Below are 25,902 nucleotides of genomic sequence, written 5' to 3' on the forward strand. Positions count from 1 at the left end.
AAAGGGTCTTGTCGCGATCTCGCCTCGACGTGTTTCAAAGGGGGTGGTAGCAATCTCGTCTCGACAAGTCTCAAAGGGTCTGGTCATTGTCTCGCCTCGGCAAGTCTCAAAGGGTCTGGTCATTGTCTCGCCTCGGCAAGTCTCAAAGGGTCTGGTCATTGTCTCGCCTCGACAAGTCTCAAAGGGTCTGGTCATTGTCTCGCCTCGACAAGTCTCAAAGGGTCTGGTCATTGTCTCGCCTCGACAAGTCTCAAAGGGTCTGGTCATTGTCTCGCCTCGACAAGTCTCAAAGGGTCTGGTCGCGATCTCGCCTCGACAAGCCTCAAAGGGTCTGGTCGCGATCTCGCCTCGGCAAGCCTCAAAGGGTCTGGTCGCGATCTCGCCTCGGCAAGCCTCAAATGGTCTTGTCGCGATCTCGCCTCGGCAAGCCTCAAATGGTCTTGTCGCGATCTCGCCTCGGCAAGCCTCACATGGTCTTGTCGCGATCTCGCCTCGACAAGTTTCAAAGGGTCTGGTCACGATCTCGCCTCGACAAGTTTCAAAGGGTCTGGTCACGATCTCGCCTCGACAAGTTTCAAAGGGTCTGGTCACGATCTCGCCTCGACAAGTTTCAAAGGGTCTGGTTACGATCTCGCCTCGACAAGTTTCAAAGGGTCTGGTTACGATCTCGCCTCGACAAGTTTCAAAGGGTCTGGTCGCGATCTCGCCTCGACAAGTTTCAAGGGGTCTGGTCGCGATCTCGCCTCGACAAGTCTCAAAGGGTCTGGTCGCGATCTCGCCTCGACAAGTCTCAAAGGGTGTGCTCGCGATCTCGCCTCGACAAGGTTCGAAGGGTCTGGTCGCGATCTCGCCTCGACCAGTTTCAAAGGGTCTGGTCACGATCTCGCCTCCACAAGGTTTGAAGGGTCTGGTCGCGATCTCGCCTCGACCAGTTTCAAAGGGTCTGGTCGCGATCTCGCCTCCACAAGGTTTGAAGGGTCTGGTCGCGATCTCGCCTCGACAAGGTTTGAAGGGTCTGGTCGCGATCTCGCCTCGACAAGGTTTGAAGGGTCTGGTCGCGATCTCGCCTCGACAAGGTTTGAAGGGTCTGGTCGCGATCTCGCCTCGACAAGGTTTGAAGGGTCTGGTCGCGATCTCGCCTCGACAAGGTTTGAAGGGTCTGGTCGCGATCTCGCCTCGACAAGGTTTGAAGGGTCTGGTCGCGATCTCGCCTCGACAAGGTTTGAAGGGTCTGGTCGCGATCTCGCCTCGACAAGGTTTGAAGGGTCTGGTCGCGATCTCGCCTCGACCAGTTTCAAGGGTCTGGTCGCGATCTCGTCTCGACAAGTCTCAAAAGGTCTGGTCATGGTCTCGCCTCGACAAGTCTCAAATGGTCTCGAAGTGTTTTGTCTCAGTTTTAGAAAGCCGTCTCGGAAACATCCCTAGCTTGAAATACCAGGAAGAAAGTCCAAAGTTCAATGAGACTGGCAGAATAATTTAATGTTCAGTTTGCACACGTAGCACGTACCTGACGAAAGGTAGTCAAGGCGACGTAAATTTGAAACCATACGTTTTTCTAGCTTGATAGATATGTAGGTAACATCTCACAAGCGATGAGACTTACAACCATCTCTTCCTCATAATTCGCTACCATGTAGAAGCACATCACGCGTGATGCGCTGTTCGGACGTAAAGTGCTGTCGCCGTCTTAATATGGATGAGATTGTTGCACGCACCGCCTTGGGCGCAACCAAATGTGTTCAGGACCATACGTATCCACGGAGGTAATAAAATGCCTCCGTAAGTGAAAGATGATTTCGTGACGTGTGTTCTGCCGAGTTGTTCATCTCATTGAACGTATACGTTTCAGAAAAGTTTATGGCATTGCTGGTTCTTCAGTTTCAACAACTTGCTTGCTGTTAAGCATAATGATATACATGTGGTCTTGAGGTAGTCGAACGTAACAGCGTACCGGGTACGGGTGAACATAGGCGCAAGGTTGGTGTGGGTTGCTCCGAAATCGGTTACCTTTCTAACAAGACGTAAGTACTTTTGAGCTTGTCAACTAAAAACCTTTCCTACTTTTTAGATTGTGTTTTATGTTTAATGTAAGGTAAAAGGTATCCCTGTGCGTGTGCGCACACGCACGCCATGAAGGCATATGGGGTGATGTGGAGGTATAGAGCTCCACATATTCTTGATCTCGGCCATAGTTGGGTTGATGTGATCAGAATCACGACCAGCCGCCTTAACCCCTCAGGGTTGCCTTCAGGTATGCATGTACGGTGCTGGGTGGGCCTCAGAGCCGCGCAGAAAAAGGGAATTGACTGGAAGCAGTGGCGTACGCAAGGGTGGGGGGTTACCGGGTTTAACCCCCCCCCCCCCCTTGAGCTTTTGAAATATTATGGAAAATGCTGTAGAAAAAAATTAAAATGGCTAATATATCACAGTCAAATATCTGCGACAGTAATAATAATAATAATAATAATAATAATTTGAATTATTATTCCCATGCAGAATGAAGAGAAACACAACATTCCAAACACAATCTAAGCGGCCGCAAAGTTCAATTTTGCAATTTTTTTTTGCAAAAGTCGTGCAGTGACTCTCGCGAGAATTGTGAAAATTCCTTGCTTCGTCGCAGTGTGCCGACCTTATTGCAAACGTTCTTCCCGGTACTGATTTCACATCCCCTTGTGAACTCTCAAGTGATGCTGAGTCTACATCCACATCATTAAATAATGTTGAAGAAGTGCTTGGGAATCACCTAGAAGTGATAAATGTGTTGGAATGCATATAAACTTACTTTTCAACGAAAACATAGACTCAGTGGAATTTAGCAACATGTATTCTTGCGCTTCATCATCATCCTGAGCGAGTTCCATAGGTAAAGGTAATGTAAATTCCCCCGTGCATATAGCACTGTGCCATGAAGACACACGTAGTGGTGTGGTGGGCCCCAAAGATTCTCGATCTCGAACTATTTTCCAGGTGATGTGATCAGCACCATGCTCCGGCAGCCTTCATCCCCCAGGGTTGCTCTCAGGTACCCATTGCTATGAGGCTGGGTGCGGAGACAAGGCTGGATAAATTACAACCAATACCGGGAATCGAACCCGGATATCCCACGAAGTTGTCAGACTAGACCAGCGCGGCTCCTTGAATGAGTTTCATATTTCGATTGTTTCAATAAATTTAATATATTTGCTTGTTTTTATGGATTTTCTTCACACTTAAAATGTCTCACTTATCATATACAAATAACCGTTGACTAGACAATTATTTTGTAACAAAGAAATGTAATTTTGTTCTATTTCTTTCATAAATAGCAGCTGCATTAGTAGTAATTAATTCTAAGAATTATTAATTAATTTATTATTATTAATTAATTAATTAAAGTATAATAAAACAATGGTAATGTGAATTTGTAGAAAGTTTTCGAAATAACACCCCCCTTGATGAAATCCTGCGTACGCTACTGACTGGAAGAATTCCTGGTCCAGATCAGATGCCCCGGAATTCGAGGCCGGGTCTTCCGTATGGTAGCCAGATGCTCTACTAACTGAGCTACTGCGGCCCTCCATCCTTTGTAAAAAGACACCCAAATGCGAACCTCTCTTCCACGTAGCACACCCAGGCTGCATGTTGCAGACTAACGAGGCACTGGCAATTGGACCTGTAGCCAAGATTGTCCTCTCTACGAATTGTGTTCTGTCATCCATTTGTGTTTGTCTCTTCATCTATCTCAACATATCACTATTCATCCCCATTGTCGTCATTAGTCAAAAGTAGCTGAAAAGTGACGTGATAATCATATAAATTTAACGCATATTATTTAGATGAGGATGAATGATGATGAAAGAACAAGGACGACATATTTTGGGGATGTAAGGGGTGAGTTTATCGGAAGACACCCAAATGTCAGTCTTTCTTCCATGTTGTACATGGCAACGAGGTTCTGACGTCTGGATTCACATCTAGACCATGATCCTCTGTGTGGTTTTGTGTTGTCCTGTGTTTCGTCCTTTAGCGAGTTGAGTGCCCCTTCATAGCCTCAGCTTTTAACATGAATGTGGATGTGAACAATCGCCTTCAAAAAAGACGACTTGTTTTAGTTGTGGTAAGGGTAAGGGACTTGTCCTCGTGTAATGTGATGGGTGCAAACAGCCTAAGAGCTGACGAATCCATAATTCTAACTCCAATTTCGACATATATTTGCCGGGACACGAACCCAGAACCTTCTAGGGCAAGAAGGTGAGTCGAACACCCGGATCCGCGGCCGCGATACAATATCATCTCCTCGTCTTTCAGTAATAAGTCGGTTCCAACTTCTTAGTACATCATCGTAATGCTGCAAGGGGTCTCCACTGGGGAAACATTGCCGTAAAATGTCCAGAAAACAAAAATATTTAATTCGGTTTGTTTCACGTCGCTTTTCTACCACTTTTGGCTAGTCGCGACGATGGAGATGAATGGTGATGAGACGGACGAAGGGACAATAATAAACACATGGATGATACAACACAAGCCCCGCAGAGGATTATTCTGGCTGTGGGTCCAGGCACCAGAGCCTCGTTAGTCTGAAAAAAAAAATAGTTCGGGGTGTGCTACGTGGAAGACAGGTTGATATTTGGGTGTCTTAAACGTAGAGAAAAACTCGATAGTTCTAATGTGGTGTCTGTGCTTATACACAGAGTGATGATTCATTTAGTTTATTTAACGTCGCATTTCTACCAGCTTTGTCCAATAGTGAAAATATATAAAATGTCCGACATTAATTTGGCTTAAATGTTTTGTGCAATTGTACGTAACGAGGTCTCACGATGTTGTTAGGCCTGAGCTCCATGTATTGTCATGGGAAGGCGAACGGACATCAGAAGCTAACAGTGAAAACCAACTTTAACTCAAGCACACTGGCCCGATCAAGGCAGGGACAATAACAAAAGTCCTCTGGCTAGGCAGAATCCAGCTTGCAACTACCGTATCGCTCTTCCTGAAAAAATAAATTCGAGCCTGAGTACGAGCAGGAGGTGCACGAAGATGTATTAATTCTTTTCAAGGAACATATAGAGCATCCGAATTATCAGCTGGCAGGGTTAAGTGAAAATTGAAAAAACTAAAGCTAGGAGTAGAACCCCGTGAGAGAGACTGCGGGAGGCCCCCCGATGTTTTTTTTATTTTTTTATTACACTCATGCATTTGATTTATCCGTGAGGCTTCTTTCCTTGAAGGAACATCGTGCATGGATGTAATCTCTTGCCAGTGTGGACGCCGTATGTAGTTCAGTGCCTCAACCTGAAGAACGTTACATAACTCGGTTAGAAGCGGACAATTCAGACAACCCGACGGACCACTTTAGTATTTTACGTCATGAATAATTTATGGCAGCAGCGAGTTGTTTGGTAGGAGGTAGAAGACTCTGTCGCAGGGGGCTTTTAGGGGGCAGGGGGAGTTTCTTCGCACGCAAAAAGAGGAAAAAAGTAGGGGCACACGATAACTCAGTTCTGTAATCTTGGTAAGAAAGTAAATTGTGGCCTTTAGCTCCCAAAAGCTGTTCATCTTGTGTGACCATGTTGGATCAACCTTTGGACATGTAAAGAGGAAGGACCGCATAACAATTTGTTTGTTTTAGACAACGCCGTAACTTTCCGTCCAATGTTACAACTGCAATTAAACCAGTTCCGAGCGTTTGGCTTGTTTGTTTTTGTTTCCAGTGACGGACTTCCATCTCCTGACACTTGTATGCAATTTCGCTATCTTGGAACAATGCATCTTAACGCGAGGATATCTAGGAAATGGAAAAAAAGGTTAGTGAAAAACCTTTGAGATATCAGAACATCGCAATTTGCTCGTTCCTTTTAAGATGACATAGCCATTAACGACCGTGTTACTACATTAGAAGTGACCGTTAAGAGTACTTCAATCGTCCATTGCAACTGAAGGAGCGTGTTTCTTAAACTGACAGAAAAAGTATACTTATTTCCTTAGAGATTTGCTGGAAGAGTTACTGCGCTACACCCAACTCTCAATGTTCTTTATAACAAGAGCTATATACATGCAACTTAGGCTGGTGGTTATCAGTACTTGAGACCAGTGAACTAGCATAATAGTAGGGAACTTAATTTTTTTCGTGTTTACTTTTAGCAACTCCTCCACCGAAGGTTCTGGTTTCGAGTCCAGATCTTGCAACGGGCGTTCCTTTTGCTAGTGTCCATTCAGCAATTTCATCTAATCATCTTTTATCCTCGTCGTAGCTATTAGTGCAAGAAGCAGAAAATGGGCGTAAATTAAGAAAAAATTACAATACAATTGTATTCTGATTGTAAAGAATATAAGTGACTGTAATTACCCTTTTTGTCTCTTTATATTATCAGGACGATTCGAACGACGAAGCCTTCGCTAGTCCAACAGCCAGCTCCCCAGACAGAGGAGACTGGTCTGGAGGTCAGAGGGTTCATCCAAGGCTTCGACAGCGCAGTATACCAGGTAAGATATAGCCTATTATAACAATCGAAATTGATACGATGTGAAGTAGAGATTCGCTAGTCTGGACAGTAAATTATAGAATTGTAATGTTTGCTTTGCTATTACTTAAATGGGGCTGAAAGGATAGAACGAACCAATGCCACAGGGACGTCTTACACTGGTATTCAAGGTTTGGGCTTGTATACTGTGAAACACAGTTAGATTTCGGAAAGAACAACTGCGTATGGCTAATCTAACTCGAAACGGGCAGCAAAGAACGTGCATTAATAGTTATACATGGTGCCTCAAAAAGTCACTTTTAACACCCTCGGTACAAGGCCACTGCAGAGCTCAACATGGAAATGGTGATGACCAATCGTTATCAGGCCAAGGGGGAACCACATTGACGCCACCCGCGCGGTCGGCGGCCATCTTGATGTCCGCCATCTTGAATTAAACTTTAGAATTTTAAATGGGAAGGGGGTGATATGATATATGAAATGAGGCTAGAATTTCACGAGAAATGCAATAGTGAAGGTTTTTTCGACGTATCTTTAACCAGTAAAAAGTTATGACTGAATTCTTGTACCAATTTGCTCCTTTTCGAGGTGTTAGAAAAATGCCATAAAATTTGTTTAGCGCATCGGTAACGCATCGAGATCAAAGTGACGTCTAGGGAGAGAAGTCCGCATGCCATTGCACAAGATTTTAATCGGATACATCCATGAAGAGCAGCGCATTATGAATGGTTGTCGCGAACAATCACAGTGTGACGCTTCCATTAAATGAAAAGTTCTTCACAGTGACAAGGCTAATGTTTATGTTCATAAGGAAGTTCATAAACAGAATATTCAATGCTTTTTATCTGATAATCCATGTTCGACAGATCAAAGCTGAATGGTTAGTGCTGGTAAGTTAATGATGTGGCGTGCTGTGTGGAACACGATTGGTTAGTCAATTTTTCATCAACGGAGCCTTAAATGCTTAAGGCTACTTGGATTTGTTAAATAAACAGGTTTTTTCATCCTTGCTTATGGAAGAAGGTACTTTTTACAGAGATTTTTTTTCAATAGGGAGGAACACCAGAACACTATGGGAACATTGTGAAGCAGTTTCTGTCCAAAGTTAGTTATCAGATGACAAGGGTCGCATATTCTGTTTATGAACTTTCTTATGAACATAAACATTAGCCTTGTCACTGTGAAGAACTTTTAATTCAATGGAAGCGTCACACTGTAATTGTTCGCGACAACCAATCATAATGCGCAGCTCTTCGTAGATGTATCCGATTAAAATCGTGTGAATTGACATGCGAACTTCTCTCCCCTCCCTAGACGTCACTTTGATCTCGATGCGTTACCGATGCGCTAAACAAATTTCTAACACCTCGAAAAGGAGCAAATTGGTACAAGAATTCAGTCATAACTTTTTACTGGTTAAAGATACGTCGAGAAAACCTGCACCATTACATTTCTCGTAAAATTCTAGCCTCATTTCATATATCATAGCACCCCCTTCCCATTTGAAATTCTGAAGTTTAATTCAAGATGGCGGACATCAAGATGGCCGCCGACCGCGCGGTGGCGTCAATGTGGTTCCCCCTTGGCCTAATAACGATTGGTCATCACCATTTGCATGTTGCGCGCTGCAGTGGTCTTGTACCGAGGGTATTAAGTGACTTCTTTGAGCCACCCTGTATAATGATTGGAACTGAGTGTGAAAAGGCTACGAGAGCGATACAGTGAGAGAGACTGAACTCGCTCACTAGAAGACGACGAGGCGAAGAGAATTCAGACAATTACTTGCAGAAATATAGATGAACCTTCCCCAGAGATATGAATCCAGTGCTACTTTTTCGTGGTAAACCATACACTGTTGCAGAGGATCAAGGTGTCAGAGAAATAGGAAATGTTAAGAGGAAAACTATAATCCTAAAGAAGAAAGGAAGAAACATTACTGTTTGGAAATGCTAACATAAAAGACAGCAGTCGGAGATATCATGAACATAAGGCATTGCGTTGAAGAGTAGATGATACACAACTAGCTCATGGTGTGTATTTACACTAGGTTTACACAGATACTATAAAAACTAAATTCGAAAAATCCTTCTTGATTCTCTAACTAATATCCTGCATAGCTTTTCTGTGCTCTAAGGTGATTAGGGTAGAATTTAGGTGATCAAAATCAAGTTGTTCTTTGTTGTAGAGACATCAAAGAAAAAACACCAGAATAATGAAGAATTACATCAAAGGACATGGCGTGAAGCTTAAAACAGGACTTGCAATTTGTTCATTTTCAACAGCTGTAGATGTCTTGATCCATTACGATTCGATTGGAATTTTTAGTTAATTAAGGATACATGTTTACATGTGTGGTTTCCATCAGGTCGATATAAATTGCCGTCAACGAATGCCTCTGCGATTCATTAAGTTTCTTCTCCACTAACGTTTTGCAACGAAGTTGATAAATGGAATTTGTTGAAAGTATTTTTATGATTCACTGCTAACAATTTATTATCAACTCCATTGAAGATGTCAATATGGTTCAGATACCAGCGTACTTCATTTAGCAGCAACTCAATTAAGAGATTCGCCGATCAAAGTTTTCTTTCTTATCTTCAAAGGTCTCTAGTCCCAAATAATGCTGCTCATTTGGACACTGACCTCGGGGAACGTTATAAAATAGTCGGCCATTATATCATTCTTCAGTTTTTCCTACCTTTCTTACATGACTTGGCAAGATTCTTGAGCGCATGTTCTTTGTAGGTTGATACACGGTTGCCTTGTGAGAAAATGGGTCATCAGCTAGTTAACACGACTCTACAGAGCAACTTAGTCTTTCTTATTTTCGAACACAATGCTGGTGAACGCCATGGCTTTTTTTACTGCGAAATGGCGAAAGATGTAGGTTGTTTTTTTTGTTCGTGCTTGTTAAAAGATTTTGAGAAAGGAAGCAAAAAAAAGGACGTAAGTGACAGATGAAGGCAAAGAGAGACACATTAACACGAGGTAGTTACAGAATGTCAGTAGCTTGTTTTATAAGAGAGAGAAGAAGTGGGGAAATAGAGACAGCGAGGAGGTAAGAAATAGGGACAGTAAAGCATGAAAGAGAAGCCACCAGAGTCGTTCGAAATGTATACCATCCTCGGGCAGTAAGTTGGGGAAAAAGATGCATAAAAAAGATAATGAAGCACGGTTCTATTTACAATATCAGCTGATCCGAAATAAAAAAAAATAATAAATGGTTATGGAATTTACCCATGTCTTTTAAACCCTGTGCTCCGCACATTAGGCAATTTATAAGATACGAAGCCTCTTGTCTGACAGGGTCTGTTAAAGAGTGTAGATTCTATTATACATGTTGTCATGTTGTAGAATTGTAAAATTTTCTGAATGAGATTCTGAATTTTCTGAAAGAATTTTAGAAAACTGTTCATTGTAAGGAATCTGTTTTTCTAGTAGAAATTACATGTTTGTCAGTCGTTCATTGGTCGTTAATATTCCATAATATATCATGGTTTGAATCCTTAATTACTTTTTGCTTTATGTGATGAGGTCAATCCATCATCCAGTCGCAATCGACTAACAAGATTTCCTCATATTTCCTTGCAAAACGAGAATCTACTAGTTTCTTAGCAACTTTTTGTAGCATGTTACTCGGGCAAATGTTTCTTTACACCAAGGCAACTCGAAGCAACTAGTCGCATGCCACCGGTTCCCGACGACAAGTTTCCCGAAGTGCTTGGGTCGCATACGAGAAAAGTTGCTCGGTTCTCGAGGAAAGTGGGGAACTCTGTCGGTCGCATGCGACTTCTAGGCGGTGTGACACAATAACAAAGGGCTTGAGAACTAAAAAGTAAAGATATTACATACGAACCAATGTACGACATGTGTACGGATTTTCTTATAATCCTAATACTGCAGCTTTGATTATATTGCATACCAGCGTATGTGTTATGATCATAAACGGAAGTAGAATTATATTTCATACTAAAATATAGCATGTTGCTGCCTAGCCGTATGTTTATACACATGAGCAGTTCTCCGATAACTGAGTTTTGAAGGGAGATTTAGTTTACTTTTGACAGACATCCTCAGTCTTCAGGTAACAGAAGGACGTCTTTCTTTTTCTATATCGAAAGCTAATTATTTGAGACACTGTGTGCAGTTTACACTATCATACCACAAATCAAACTAAGCAACTAGTTTTGGTAATAACTGTTTATAACATGGAATGAAATTGTTGACCTCTTGTACATGATGAGGCGATAAAAAGTTCCCAATCGCATGCGATTAGTTGCTCCAACTTGCCTCTATGTAAAGCCGTCTTAAAATCGCAGTAACTTGTCGTATGCGACAAGTTGCCGTTGGTTTTCTGTATCGTGGCCACATTTGCATGGTTACTGGAAGATTCACTTCTTTCGGTGCGATAAAAATCTTACTTAAAAACCAGCAATTGTCACCTTTAGAGACGAGATACGGCATAATTGCCTCCAATAACCAGTGCGGAAGAACAGGTTAGTGTGATCATTAACATCAACCATTACAAAAGTAATCACCACACGCACGAAAAAATTATGTATCATTTTTTGCAGTTTTTGTTTTGCGAGTGCAAATTAGAGAAAGTGCATAATGACCTCATTACGCAAACCAAGTTAAGAAAAAAAAGCATGTAATGACAGTTCCAGAGCAGTTCATATTCAGGATGAGAATAAGAAGCAAACACGTGAAGAAAATTGCGTCCCCGATAAAAGTATACAAACAGATTACATCAAAGGTGGTTTTCCAGACGTAAAAGTGCCAATTACGCACCTGATTCCAGGGTTTTCTATCATGAATCACAAGCCGAAAAAATAGATTCAAATCAAGATAGCAAGTATAATATAAAAGCTTGGCGGAATGTCCCACAAGGTTGTTCCATGACTGCTGCAAGCTGTTACAGACTTATCTGAAGACTTTCCCACGCACATGGTTCCAAAAATTGCTAAAGTAGTTGTTGATAATTTGTCATAAATAATGTACATAGCGTAAACAATCTTTCCTTCTTGTAAACTGATACAGAAATAATAGAGTTTGGTTTATACTGAAGAGGAAAATGTCGATTGTTACTTCCCCCATATTGGGCCACGATTTTCCAGATTTCGACAATATTGTTTTAATTTGTATGCCTAACAGGCCTTTGGCGTAGAACTTGCGTCAGCGTCTTAATCACTGGTATATCTTTCAAATGTATTTGAGCTGTTCAGGTCCCATTAAATCCTTACACTTCTATAATCAAAGAGACGTTCACAGGGTGTGTGAAAGACGAAAGTCGACCTAAGAAGGTACGCAATTGTCAATCTCTCTTCCACGCAGTGCATCCCTGTAACTGCAATTTTGCAGGCTAACGAGAGACTGGCGCCTGGACCCGAAGCCAGTGTAGCTCTCTGGTATTGTGTGTTGTCTCGTGTTTGTCCTTCCGTGTGCTTAGTGTCCCTTTATAGCCTTGGCTTTTAGCCTCAGATGATAGTATAGTTGTAGGTGTTGGTTAGGAGTCGATGACCGTACTAGTTTTAGGAGTCGAATGATAGTTTTAACACGAATTTATTTTCTTGTTAGTTTCGTCCTCAAATTTGTTTTAGTAAAGGGGCTCGCTCACCCTCGTATTGTGCAATGGACGCAAATGCCCTATGTGACGTTACCATAATTAAAATGTAACCATTCAACACATTTTATCACTAAGCACACGTAGGTTGTAATGAAAAAGACTACACTAACATTGAGAGATGCACGAGATACCCAGTGGGACTTCAGAAAGGACACAGCATAGACTTCAGAATGGGTGCAAATCGTGTTTAGAATTGCCGCACCTATCACAATTCTTAACAAACAAACAAGTCAATGTGTTAATTTAAGCCACGGAAATTCAGAAAGTTTCATCCTATATGAATTCTTCCACTTCCGTTTGCATACATTTAATATTTGTGCATATTCAACAACAAACATAAACATATTTTTTTCTTGCCTCCGGCTACATCCATGGGTCCTGTTAAAATCCAGATTAAGACATAAATTTAGTGCGTTGTTCCTTCCCCTTCCTGTTTGTGTCATTGCTATTATCCTAGAATTGAACAACTAGAATATTAACGATATAGAAGCGATAGTAGCGTGCAGGGCAATTCGATGATATGTTTAAAGTGTGTATGGAGCGTAAAATTAAACAATTTGTTGCACAAGTTCGACACTGTAATAATATTTTTATTTTTGTAGGATCACCTGTGGCAGCCATTCAACGTTCGGCAGCCATAGATTATGACGAAGCAGAGGACGACAGCAATTCCGCATCGGTGAGTGTTCAGTTTCATTATTTTATTTATTTAGATTTTACTACTACCATACTTACATAACATGAAATCAGGACCTTCTTAACTCTCCGAAACTGCAAACCTGGGGGGTGTAGTGGGAGAAACAAGATTATAGAAGTGAAGTAAAATGAGCAGATCGCTACTCTTGGTAGTCTATTTCGAGCTTCTTTTGTCCTGTACTGTTAAAAATCCATGAACTGCATTGTATTTTGTTAGTAACACACTGTCCAGGGAATGTCTGGAGCGAGCGAACGAAAACAGTCTCTGCACAAGTGTTGATTTAAGAGGGCTCGGCCAATGAACTTGTGACAGGGTAGGTTAGTGCATCTAGCAGCAGATTGCAGCAGCGTGCACTGATTGGCTCCGCCAACTCCATAGATTCAAGAGACAGAGTATAGTGCCGCTCCTCTGTCAGTTTGTTTAATCGCGACGATGAGGAGTAGACGAATTTGAAGAAGACTCACAAAGAACACCCATACTCTGGCAGAGATTCGAACCTGGGAACTTTGGTGGCGAGATCGAAAGTCTCTGCTACAGAACCAGCAGTCCACGAACTGTGAAACCATGAAGTTTGTTTACAAAACTTGTTGAAACCGTTTGACACTGAATAATCATTGGTCCTTGTCCTGGTATGATATTAAATCATAGCATCATGTAAAAGAATGTAAATTACAAATAAAGGATAAAAAAACAAAGATAAATTGTGGAATCTGGTAAATATTTTCGCGTAACTGACGTTCCAGTATAATTTAAGAGACTAGAACAATAGCACATACCTCCGAATGTATGCGGGTGGAGGAGGGGGGACATTTTTCCTCTCCTTTATTTTCATTGATAAACGTATTTTCGGATAAGTCATTCAGATAAACTAGTTGTTAGAGCATAGTCTTGTTTGCTATAATTTCTTCCAATTTTTGGATCGTGCCAAGACGATTTTATCAGTGAAAATTTGAATACAAAGTACAGTTTTCCTTCTCTTTGTATAACTTGTTATTAATGTTATGGGCAGTGCTGCCACACGCCAGTGCTATTCGAGCAATATAACAATTAATACTGCAAACAGGAGAAGCATATCGTGCAACAAGAATCTTGACGATTCTCAGGCGTAATGCACAGACCGTGATGGGCTCGAACCGAAAGCTGTAATTTGCCTGTCAAGATCCATGAGTGTAATATTTCGTATCTCCAACAACCGTACGTGAGTGCAATGTCTAAGGATGTTTTTCCCTGCATCCTATTTCGAGTAAGGAACGATTATCGGCAATTATTGCAGTAATATTGACAGTTATGTGCTCAGACTTGCTACGGGGTAGAAGCATTGAGCTAACATACTCGCAGGTAATAGAAATTTCCGTCCTCGATCCTAGGTTTAGAAATGCAATTCCTCATGCATTAATGCATAGCGAGGGCGATACCTAATTTTGATATGCTTCTGAGCGCGCGTGTACGTAATTGTAATGGCGAGGTTGACGGACCGTGCCGCATATTAAGAAGATTGTTTTGGATTTTGCAACGCCGAGGGCCAGGATTCTTGTCAAAGAAATACATTCCTGGAATAAATTTAATAAAATTGCTCGTGGATGTTGCGTAATTAGTTCTTCCTTCTAGCAATGGACGCTACAGACTGTGCAGGAAATCTGCATACAAAAAGGCCCAACCTAGATGAAATAGCAGAAGAAATGATTTATTTGGATTCCCATAAGGGATTTTTAGCATTATTACTGAGAGAGGAAACAAACAATTTTAAACGGGACGAATGAACTTAGGATTTCAAAAGAGTTAACGTTTTCTTGAATCTATTATTCTCGCACATTGTCCATTTATTTTTTCAACTATTGGTGCCATGTGCTCCCTCTTACACACAGATCTGGAAAGTGGAGAAAAATCTTAGTAGGTTTATAACTTACTAAATATCTAAATAACTATGACTTCTAGAGTTAAAGTTGGGGCGTAATGTAACGTCGTTGTTTTGTCATCAATATGTCCAGTGTGCGATTCCTGGGGGAGGGGCATTGCACTTGAAATCAGGGACAGTCTCGATTAGGCTGACTTAAAACTTTGACTTGTGAACCAAAATTATGTAATAATAGTTTATTTCAGAGAAATAATTGATTGATTTGCTTATTTTACTTAGCTTTTCTGTCACTTTTGGCTTTTGGTGATAAGATGAGCGATACGATAAAATTAATGAAGGGACACTCACACAGAACACTCATGCCAAGGCCAGGATTCGAACCCAGGACTCGCGGCCTTTCTGAGAATGGAAAACGTTTCGAACGTAATTTAGAAATCTAAAAACTAACGCTACTACTCCCTGAAAAAGCATGAACTTATGAACCGTGTTAGAATATCAGAATATTAGGATGTTGATGTTAGGATACAGTCATGTTCTCTGTTGTCTGGTGCAGTGAGGCTTCTCATATTTATGGTTTTGTTTCACTTTTCATATCATTTTCGTGTAATAGGGAAAATGAACGACACACCTTATTCTGCTCACCTCAAAATTTCTTACGCCTCTCAGATAACTACTCATAATAATAGGCTGTATTCTGTATTTACAGAATTTACAGTCTTCAATTATTTTAAATCTTTCAACATTCATTGTAACATAATCAGACCATTTTTTACCAGTTTCTGAATAAAATTGAAAATTTCACTTATTCCTTGTATCGCTCTCACTCTCTCTCGATATGCTCTTTTATCTTTCTCCTCTTCTCGGTTTTCACTTTTTGTACAACTGTACTTGTCTTTTGTTCTTTCTATTTTTCTTCTCTGTGTTCTTTCCTTTATTCTTTCTTTTTTGTTCTTTCGCTTTTTGTAATCTTTCGATCTCTTTTGTTGTTCTCTTTCCTTTTTAATCTCTTTATCCTGTTTTCACTTTTTATCTTCTTCTGTTTTTTCTACATCTTTTTGTAACCTACCTCTCTCTCTCTCTCCTTCTCCCTCTCTCTCTCCTTCTCTCTCCCTCTCCCAGCATCGAATTTGATCACCACTGAATCAATTATGAGAAGCAACGTAGACCAATGTTTGGTTGGCGGTTGTCGTGGTCCTTTGTTACATAGAGGAAACTGTATTGATTCAGTTCTGTTCCTCTGTTTGTCACACTGTTTATCTTCACTCTAGCAGACGGGAACTTCCTGTATTCTCCATGGTAATGGCTAGCGATTTATCTTGCTACAATTTTCCGGGAACAGATGAATTCAAGGGGGTTTAAAAAAAGCTTTTTTTTTAGATACGCCTTTTGATTATTCAGATAGTTAAAACTAGCAAGATTTTTGGAATTCTCGCACAGAACTTCCTGAGGTCTCCCTGAGGCTCAGGATATGAAGCGAGTGTCCTGTTATTTTTTCCTAGGGTCGACTGTCTTTTGAAATTTGCCGTTTGATAAGGGAGTCTTCTGTTGACGCGGGATTGAGCAGTCGTAAAACAGAATACCTGGGAGGATTATTTAGCTACCCAGACTACTAGACAATGTGGAGCCTCACCTATTATTTGCATTGAAGGAGATTCTGTATGACTTTAAAAATACACTACCGTGAAGGCTGAGACAGAACTAGTACTCTCTGAAACGTTGGTGTGTGTATGTGTATATATAGCAAATCAAATCCAAAGCATTCATCACGAACTAATTCCGGTAAATTTTCTGGACCATAGTGGAACGGTGGAATCGAACATTAATCCAAATAAGCAAACCTAATCGAAATTGGCTTCCCCTTCATGACAATCCAAATACGGAAGCCATGTTCGTTTATCAGAACTTAGTTCCTGCCGAGAACCGCAATCACATCCCTTACTTGGGTAATGCGATGACGTTGATGGTACAATATGACAGACCTGAATCAGGAAATGCTGATTCTCTCAAATGAAAGTACGCACGTGCGTAAACTTTCACAAATGCAGCAGGAATATTTGCTTTCATTGATTGCTTGATATGGTTTGGGTTATTTTACTATGCATTTCTGTAACTTTTTGGCTAATCGCAAGGATGAATGATGAAATTGATGAAGGGACACTCACAAAAAACCTCTATGCCCAGGCCGGGATTCGAACCCGGGACCCTTGGCGTCGTAGCTAGTGTTGCCGACGAGACGAGACTTTGGTCTGTCTCGTCCCGTCTCATAAAAATGCCGTCTCGTCTCGTCTCGAAAATATACATTTGTCTCGTCCCGTGTCTCGTCTCGAAGGGTTCTGTCCCGTCTCGTCTCGTCTCGTTTTGTCTCGTCTCGTAAAAGTAATGCAGGATATTATGCCAACCAAAGTTAAAACTGGAAGACATCACACAATATTATTCCCGAAAGTGGGTAAAACCTTAAAATATTTTGTTCACTGTATAGTGAGAATAAATTAGGTTCGTTAACCATAAGGACATTACTATTTAATATAATGTTTGTTAATTACCAATAGCTAGATAGAGAATGAAATCTACTTTGTTGTTTTTCTGCCTTCAATCAACTCTTTTATCCATCGTACACTAAGGGAGCTTTCAGACCGAAGCAACAAGCGACAGGCGATAAGCCGCACCGAAGTTACAATCAACACGAGCACCTTCCGTATATAGGCAAATATTCACCCCGTATGCACTACCAACTAACAGACCGAGGCTACACTATGCACGATATTAAGTTTCAGCGACAAGAAACATGTACACCTTGTCGTGTTACTTCGGTTCTGGAGGTCACATTACTGAGGGTTCGTTTCCAAGCGGTTGCTTGTCGGTTCTCGCCTGTCGCGTGTCGCTTTGGTCTGAAAGCTCCCTTGAGGGACCGTTCAGAACGAAGTGACAAGCGACATGGTAGTCACACGTGACACAGGCAACTTCAGTTTATTAGCAAGCATTCACAGTCCGAGGCAACATGACGTACGGTATTCAGAAAACGGTCTAATCCGTACAACACGCAAGCGACAATCGACCCGAACAGTTTGTTGCGTTGCTTCGGTTGCAAGGTTTCATGTAAGGGATAGTTCAAACCGAAGCGACACATGCTGCTTGGGAACTAGCCCATCAACATCAGTATTGCACACCGTGGCGGCATGAGACGCCGTGCAAGCCTGCGTTCGATCGATGGAAGCGCCACGAGGGTTTCGCACCGAAGCGACAAGCGACACAAGCTCCTTTAGTCTCTAAGCAGGCTTTTCCCACGCATGCGCTACCAACGGACAGAGGCGACACGATGCACTACATTAGAAAACGGTCAAGTCCGAGCGACACGTCCCGCTCGTCATGTCGCTTCGGTTCTGAAGGTTATATTTATTACTGAGGGTTCCTTTCCAAGTGGCAGGCGTCACTTCTTGCCTCTTGCATGTCGCTTTTTACTCCTTTGACTTCAGGCAGTATAGATTCTTTACGTCAACGCAGAGTATCTAACTATATTGGCCTATTACCAGGTTTTTGGTGCGAAATCTTTCGAGTTTGCAACCAGTACTGAAGATGGAGCTGTTGATTTTGAGAAGAGGAGTCGCAATGAATGAACTGTTTGTGCTGGCGAGAATTTTATGACGATTGTCCCCAATAAGGCTGGAGGAGGACCTACACTAAACAATGGCAGTGGCCACCTCCACATCGTTTTGCGCAAGGATGAATGGAAGGAAGCCCTTGGGGTAGCAGTTGTTGAGGAAATTTCAGGATTTTGCAAGTAAAGATAACTGCAACACGAGGCTATAGTCTGGGCAAATTCGTCACGGGCATCGTATGGCGAATTAGGTTTTCCGAGGGGGAATCGAAGAAATGTTGGAACATCCAGAAATATGGAGAAATAAGAGAATGCTTAACCGACGCAAGAAATTAATTAGAAATGAGATGTTGATATGGGCAGTGATAGAAAATACCTTTTCCCAGCGACACGTGCAGCTCGTCGTGCTACTTCGGTTCGAAAATTGACATAGGTTGTTACTTTGGTCTGGTCACTTCTTACTTCGGTCTGACCTATGCGACAAACAACACAGGACAGGCGAAATGCGAGAAGTGTCGCTTGCGAACAAACCAACAGTAATAAATACAATTTTTCGTGCCGAAGCGCCGCGACAAGCAGGAGAGGATAACTATCACCCAGGGAAGTTATGCCACAAATTGATTACATTTCCTTACAGAATTCAGGTGCATTATATCATATTTCCCACCCAAGTAAAAATTTCGGCGAGAGGGGAATTCCCGTTTCGCCGATTATTTTGAAGGGAGGGAATTTTCCCTCCGCTGGGAAATTTCATGTTTAAACAGACAGAATGCTTAATAAAAAGTTATATGGTGAGAGATACCTAGAGAAAAGGATTACTGGCCGTGAGGGGGTTTGGATGGGGAAATAAAACAATTAGCAAGGGAGGTTACATGTCAAAAATCACTTCCTTCCATGAGAAGACTACAAAAATTGCTTGGGTTCGTTCCTTAGATGGCACGATTTTATGTGGAATATTCTTTATTCCTTGTGTGGGAATAATCGTGTTGTGACGATAACAACTATTGTATGTCTCACTTAACTGTAGTTTACGCGTTATCAGTGTGGTATTTAAGAAATTTCCAGTGGGGGGGGGGGGGAATTCTACTGACTGTCGAGGGACAGCATGAGATAATGACTTTATGCCATATAACATTTTGCCTATGGATAAAATTTATCAAGCAGAGAGGGGACACAAGTAACCGAAGGGGGGAAATCCCCCATCCCCCCTACAGATACCACCCTGCGCGTTATAGCAGTAGTTTTTACTTTAAAGGTGTTAAATATATTTAAGCTGTTTTAAGGATAAACAAATAATAAATTTCGTTACTATGGAAAAGCAAACAAAGCCTGCAATTTTCGTAATTTTTGTAAGGTTTACGATATTATTCATAAATTTTCCATTCAAAAAATTATCGAGAATACTTCTCTCTCACAATATTTTTATACAGATAGATATCTGAATCGGTATTTTAGCAAAGTAATTCTATCTGGAGTACTATTACAGCTTAAAATTACTAAGCTTGAATCCATTGAAAAATGGAAGTAATACTGGATTTCGGAAGAGTATAAAAAGTAAATATGATAGCCTTTTTTATGTAATAGACGCTGATTTGGGTTTCCAAAGAAAATCCTTTACGCAGAGTAAATAAATATTCGCAACTGATTAATTATTTTCTTTGTATTTTTTTCTTGACTTTCGAGACGAGACGAGACTTTTCACGAGCCGTCTCGTCCCGTTCCGTGTCTCGTCTCGAAAACGAGACGAGACAGATGGTCAGTCTCGTCTCGAATTTTGAAACGCTTGTCCCGTCTCGTGGGCAACACTAGTCGTAGCGCGCTGAAATATTTGTAAGAGGGCGGGTGGAAGAATCAGGTCGTTGATAGTTAATGATGGTTCTACTGCATAAACAAATGATTATAAACTAGTGAATACTATTGTGTTCTGTGTGAGACTCTTCTGTTCTACACATCAGATCGTATCTGGAACAGCTGTTTTTTTTTCTTTGTTTTTCCTCTGATATCAGACCATTACGCTGAAATACATCGTCATTCTAGTTGTTTTGCATTACTTTTACCCATCTTCCTCGAGGAAAATGTGCGCAAATAATGTAAAATGTTAGGCACCAAGTCCGTCATGTCTCCTTTGCACAAGGAAGAAAAAGCTGTTTTAGGAAAAACTCGCTCATGTACTCTTGTACTCGGTGATAGAATGTGAAAACCTCTAGCATGTTTTCTGTATTTTCCACATCTCTTTTCAAGCTAAATTGTTTCCCTTCAGTTATTCTGCTAAGACACAAATTAACTGAAATTTCTTTCTTTCATTGACCACCATAAGTATAGAATGTCAATTTGTAAAGGGACATCGACTGATCCGTTCGACCTCCCCTCGCGATACCCATATACTGTCTTCTGATGCAGTTAGGACCTTACTGCATGTAGAAACCGTGTATAACAGGAAAGAAAGAGTGTAACCACTCTGGGTATGACAGGCGGCAGTTTATTTTCCTCTGTCCCGAGTCATGTGAAATGTATCTTGAATGTTGCCAATTTCCCATGTCTCCACGGAGTCAAGTCTTCCTGACAACAGCTTCCACGAGTCGACTTCCACCCAAAGGAGAAGCGCCAGGCCATCCCATTTAATTGCCCAAGGTCAGTGCAGGATTTATGAGGAGTTACTCTTCCCGTAGTTAAACCTGATACCTCCACCTAGTTCAACAAGCCCACTCACTGAATTTCAAGCAGCGTTACGTTCTTGCTCAACCGCCATTGAGCAATCGGGCCAACCTTCCTGATCTGGACGATTAGGGCTGCATGCTACGAAGCGAATTCCTTCGTAAGTATTTCTGCGGACGTAAAATTACCATAGAATTTACCAGATAGCTGAAGAAGTTGCAACGCCTGTACTATGTGGCTACTTTGTACGACTGCTACAATGTGCTTCTGGCTGACTTGAATGTGAACAATTGCTGTGTCTCGCACAGTCTTACAGCTCAAGGGAGTATTTGTATGAGAAAATAGTTGTCATTTCAATTACTACTACTCTCTCTCTTTCATTTCTTGTTGCTTCTCTTCACCGTTTCATCTTGATTTCTATTTATTTTCATCTTTATTTCTACTTATTTTTATCATCTTGATTTCGATTTCTTTTTATCTTGATTTCTACTTCTTTTTATCTTGATTTCGATTTCTTTCAATTTTCATTGTTTGCCTCTTTTCACCTTCATTTCCGATCTTTATCATCTTCGCTTCTGCTTCTTTTGCTATTGCTCCTCTTCTCTTCAAGTTCTTCTCTACTCCATTTCATCCCTCCCTCTTTCTCCTTCTCTTTCTATTTATTTCCATTTCCCTAATTTTATTCGTGGGGTGTTAGGGGAGACCCTCTCGCACGGCACCCAATGTGAAACTTCTCTTCCACATAGAACTGCATTTTTGCAGGCTAACGAGGCTCTGGCGTCAGGACTCGCAACCAAAATAAACCTCAGTGGCACTTGTGTTGTGTGCTATCCACATATCTTTGTGATTGTCCTCTAATCAATTTCATCTTAACACCATTTATTATCATCTTTGCGATTAGCCAAAAGTTTCGAAAAGCGAAGTTCTTAATCAAATCAATCAATAAATCGATCATTTCCTTTATCTTCTCCTACTTTCTTCCCATTATCTCCTATTTTCTTCCCATTTCACCTCTTATTCGCGCACTTGCTGTTTGGATACTGCATATTGATGCATCTCTCCCATGCTCTTCGTACCCCAAGGCTTTTGTCAACTGCATTGAAAGAGAGAGAAATTAGAGAGTCGTTAGTAAAATTGAAGAAAAACGGCCTTTAACTCTTGCGTGCAGATCAGTATGTTTTTTAGTTAAACGAGCGTCTCTGGATAATTCTCCTGTTTGTGTTTTGGTACGTGTCATTTCGGGTGTCGTGCGTGCAAACTTACAATTAGCAGCCGTGGACGCTTAAGGGCGCGCAGACGTTACGTTGCATGATAAGAATCCAATTATGTGTTGAAATCCTTGCGTGTCGCTTGAAATTTCAACGAGACTATTCGGACGGCTGAAGAACGTGGCAACTTAACTTTTGTTGATTGGACAGCATTTCAGTACCCTTTCCAGGTCAAAATAATTTTTAAAAAAACAGTAACATTACAGGCGTTGAGATTGCAATTTATTTTCGATCATATATTGCTTCCACTTCAGCATGCTGTTTGAATTTGATACTTTAGCTTGACACTATACATTGTCTGGTGCTTTTTAAAACTATACTTACTGTGTTTCGAGAGAGTACCTCTTTTCTCGTCTTCAGGCAAAATTCTTTTGCCGATAGTGGGAATCGAACCTACGCCAGACCTGTGAATTTTACCACATATCTGTTGCTCTAACGAACTACTCCATGGCGCACCCGTGTTGGTTTGTTAGAGAAACGGATTTGTAGTAAAAGTCACAGGTCTGTCGTAGGTTCGATTCCCACCACCGGAAAGGAAATTTCACCTGAAGACGGGAGAATAGGTACTCTCCCGAAACGTAGTGTTAGAATAAGTATAGTTTAAAGCACTAGACAATGGACAATGTCCAGTTAACATTGCATGCTAATGTAGAACCATTGTCGCTAACACTCTGAGAGCTTCATGATACCTTGCGTACCTGTTTCATTTTTAACACGCAAAATTTTAAAATACTACTTTATATTGCGTATTAAATAATTATAATTTGTTGTTACGTAATGCTGAGCACAGTAAGGGCCAGATACAGAACCCTATCTAGTATTTCTACAATTAGTTCGCTAAAGAACGTTATTTAAATTATATATTAGTTTCAATTAGTGCACCACCGTTGTTACAATTTACTGATACAAGATAATTCTATATACTTCTATATTAAATAACCGTATACGAAATACCTATCAATACGTAGTCATTATCAAGCTTCGAAGGGTTCTTCTGTACAAATACCCTTACATTTTTCCCCTTCTTATCGACTTAATTAGTATAATTCTCTAATCACAAATCAAACAATCAAGAAATATTTAAAGTTCGATGTTTCAGCTTTACTTGCGGACGTTGATAGGCTTATCTGATTCGGTGTTCCCGCTTGATATGAATCGAGTCCCGTGTTGGGTGATTCGAAATCGCTATCCAAGGATTTGTTTTCGAGTCTTGCCTGAAACAAGTATTTATTTGCACTTTCTTACTATCTTATGAAAGGCGAAACTGTACTTTATTCATGAGATTTTTCAATTAAATACTTGCAAGCTACGTTGGTATGTTAGTTTCATGGACAGGTGTAGAATTTTTCTTGAAATGCGTATGTGAATTTCACCTGTGGCTGGAGTGAGTGTTATTTTAAGCATCCGACACATTCTCGTTGAATGTGTCGATCTTGCTTACCTCCGGCAGACTTTTAACCTTTCCGGCTGTTTGTCATCCCTCTTGGGTGATGACAGCAGTATTTTATCACGTGTTTTTAGTTTTTTGCGAAGAGCTGGACTCTTCCACCGTCTGTAAGGAGGTTTTTAGTTTGTTCTGACTTTTTAATGTGTCGTGTTTGTCTCGTGCAGGTCTCTTTACAACCTTGCACTTTTAGTTTTTCCCAAGGGGCTATCTACACCCCTTTTTTAAATCTCAGTCAGAATTTTAGATAAGGGGACATTTCCCCGTATACACAGAAGGGTGCGAAATGGCCTTAAGTGCCGACGCACCCATAAATTTTAACTCAATAAATCAATCAATGGAGTGAGTACATTATGGCAATCAGCCATGTAAATTAGAACTCTAGAGATTTGGACAGTTGTGGTTAAGTCTCAGATAACCGTGCGAGTTAGTTATCCGAGAGAGGTCTGCTCATTCGCTACAATTACAGTCACTGAAAGTTCAACATCAGCAACACTGTCCGTCCACCTTCTTTTCGTCTCCCTGTTGAGGTTAACTTAACGGTACAACTAAGCGAAATTAATTCAACGAACCAACACAAATGTGAATTTGTTTGTATATACTATAAAATTTGAATATACACATGGCTGCAATGCATTTCACTTTCATATAATTTCTTGCAATGATATCTTCCTTTACTAATAAAAGTCATAGGTATGTAAAGTTTCCCCTGCACCACGCCATGATGGCACATAGAGGGGATTTAGTTTTGGCTCTACACATTCTCGACCTTGAACAATTTTGGATGGGATGCGATTAGCACCACGCTCTGGCAACTTTTACCTCCTTCCCCCCTCTCCCAGGTTTGCCCCGAGGTACCCATTTGTTTGTGGCTTAGCGAACCCAAGAACCTTTTTCTGCAGGGAAAAGGCCGGACAATTCCAATCTTATATTACCATTCCCAGGAATCTAACAGCATCAGACATCCTACCGTTGTTTGTTCGTCTTGCAAAACCCTTTCCCTATTTACGTATTTAATCTCCCATTATATATTTTTAAAGTTCAGTGGGTTTTTTTTTTAATTCGCGGTTGAACGTCTGAATGCAACGAGGGAAACGCGGGTTCGAATCCCTGAGTTGATCTCGGTGAGGAATTTTCGCCGATGTTCCTGTGTAACCACACTGGTGCTCAGGCAGCTTCTTATCAATGTATAGTTAGAGGTAATGGCACCCAAAGTGTGGTGTTGATCACATCATCTCCGCTGTGATTGAGGATAAGAATATGGGAGGGGCCCTTCCTCTACATCCCTTCGTCCCTTCATGGCGCGGTGCTTACACAGAGAATAGATCTACTTTAACTTGTCGTATCGAAACGTTTGGTGTCGTTTGACTATTTTTCCATTTAAGAGTTCATTTTTCATATTTTTAATGTTTTTACCTGTTTGTTTTAGCAAACATCATTACCCTAACTTTCATACTCTAATCGTAGCTATCGTTACCTAAATGCACAGAAGTACTTAATTTTTAAATGATTTTTTCATGAACTGGTATGAAATGTGAAGATAATGCCCTCCCCTTACTCCCAACTTAACCCCAACCTCAAATTGAAAAAGGCTTTCATAACACCAACGATTATGTCAATGAAAGAATAACTATTATTACTGAAAGTAACTTTTGAAGCATTTTGTGTTACAACACTCGTCGGCGTTTAGACAGTCATAACGCCCAGAGATGCTTGTTAACTGACCTCAGCATATGCAAAACGTACACTCCATTGTTGCGCTTCCCTCGTTAACTTGCAGCTATCTACAATTTTCCCTTGCCTGCTCCTTTTTACCTTGATAAAAATGCAGATACCATATGAATTACAGTTGTTTGCGTAACCCCAAGGCTCATTTTCCGCAAATTACTCCCTCTTCTTGCTGCCTGTCTTTAGTTGCATGTCAGAGTAATTGCTTTCGGGTCTTCTGTATATTACGACTCACGAGATCATTAATCATAATGTTCCTTTGGTCAACTTGGGTAACGGTCCAAGGCTGTTGGAGGTCGCTGTAGAAAGTCCCTTGTTGCTCGCATGTGGTGGCACGACTGAGCTACATGGATGAAACAATGTACCATGATGTAAAACGTACTCACTTCGGAATGGTACTGGAGGAATTATATTCCAGAGAACCCAAACTGCTCTGTAGAACTTGTGATGAGTCATTCGTTGAATTGATGTACTACGGTGAGGTTAAATACATGGACGTCCGCAGGGTTTTTTCCAGGGAGGGGCAAGGAAGGTATTTTTTTCCAGGGGGGGGCAAACAAGGCACATTTT

General features: G+C 41.1%; 1 protein-coding gene across 5 annotated transcripts in view; it reads left to right on the top strand.

Moving 5' to 3' along the window:
• Positions 1-25,902, top strand: part of LOC145985353 (inositol 1,4,5-triphosphate receptor associated 2-like) — a 283,782-nt gene that overhangs the window by 153,929 nt on the left and 103,951 nt on the right. For all 5 annotated transcript variants that reach the window (XM_083119265.1, XM_083119264.1, XM_083119263.1 and 2 more), the window contains 2 exons: positions 6,354-6,465; positions 12,693-12,769. In XM_083119265.1, coding sequence (XP_082975391.1) covers positions 6,354-6,465; positions 12,693-12,769 — 189 coding nt within the window. The remainder of the gene's footprint in view (positions 1-6,353; positions 6,466-12,692; positions 12,770-25,902) is intronic.

Source organism: Lepisma saccharinum, chromosome 3 (assembly GCF_977018435.1).
Source record: "Lepisma saccharinum chromosome 3, izLepSacc3.1, whole genome shotgun sequence".
NCBI classification, from domain to species: Eukaryota; Metazoa; Arthropoda; class Insecta; order Zygentoma; family Lepismatidae; genus Lepisma; species Lepisma saccharinum.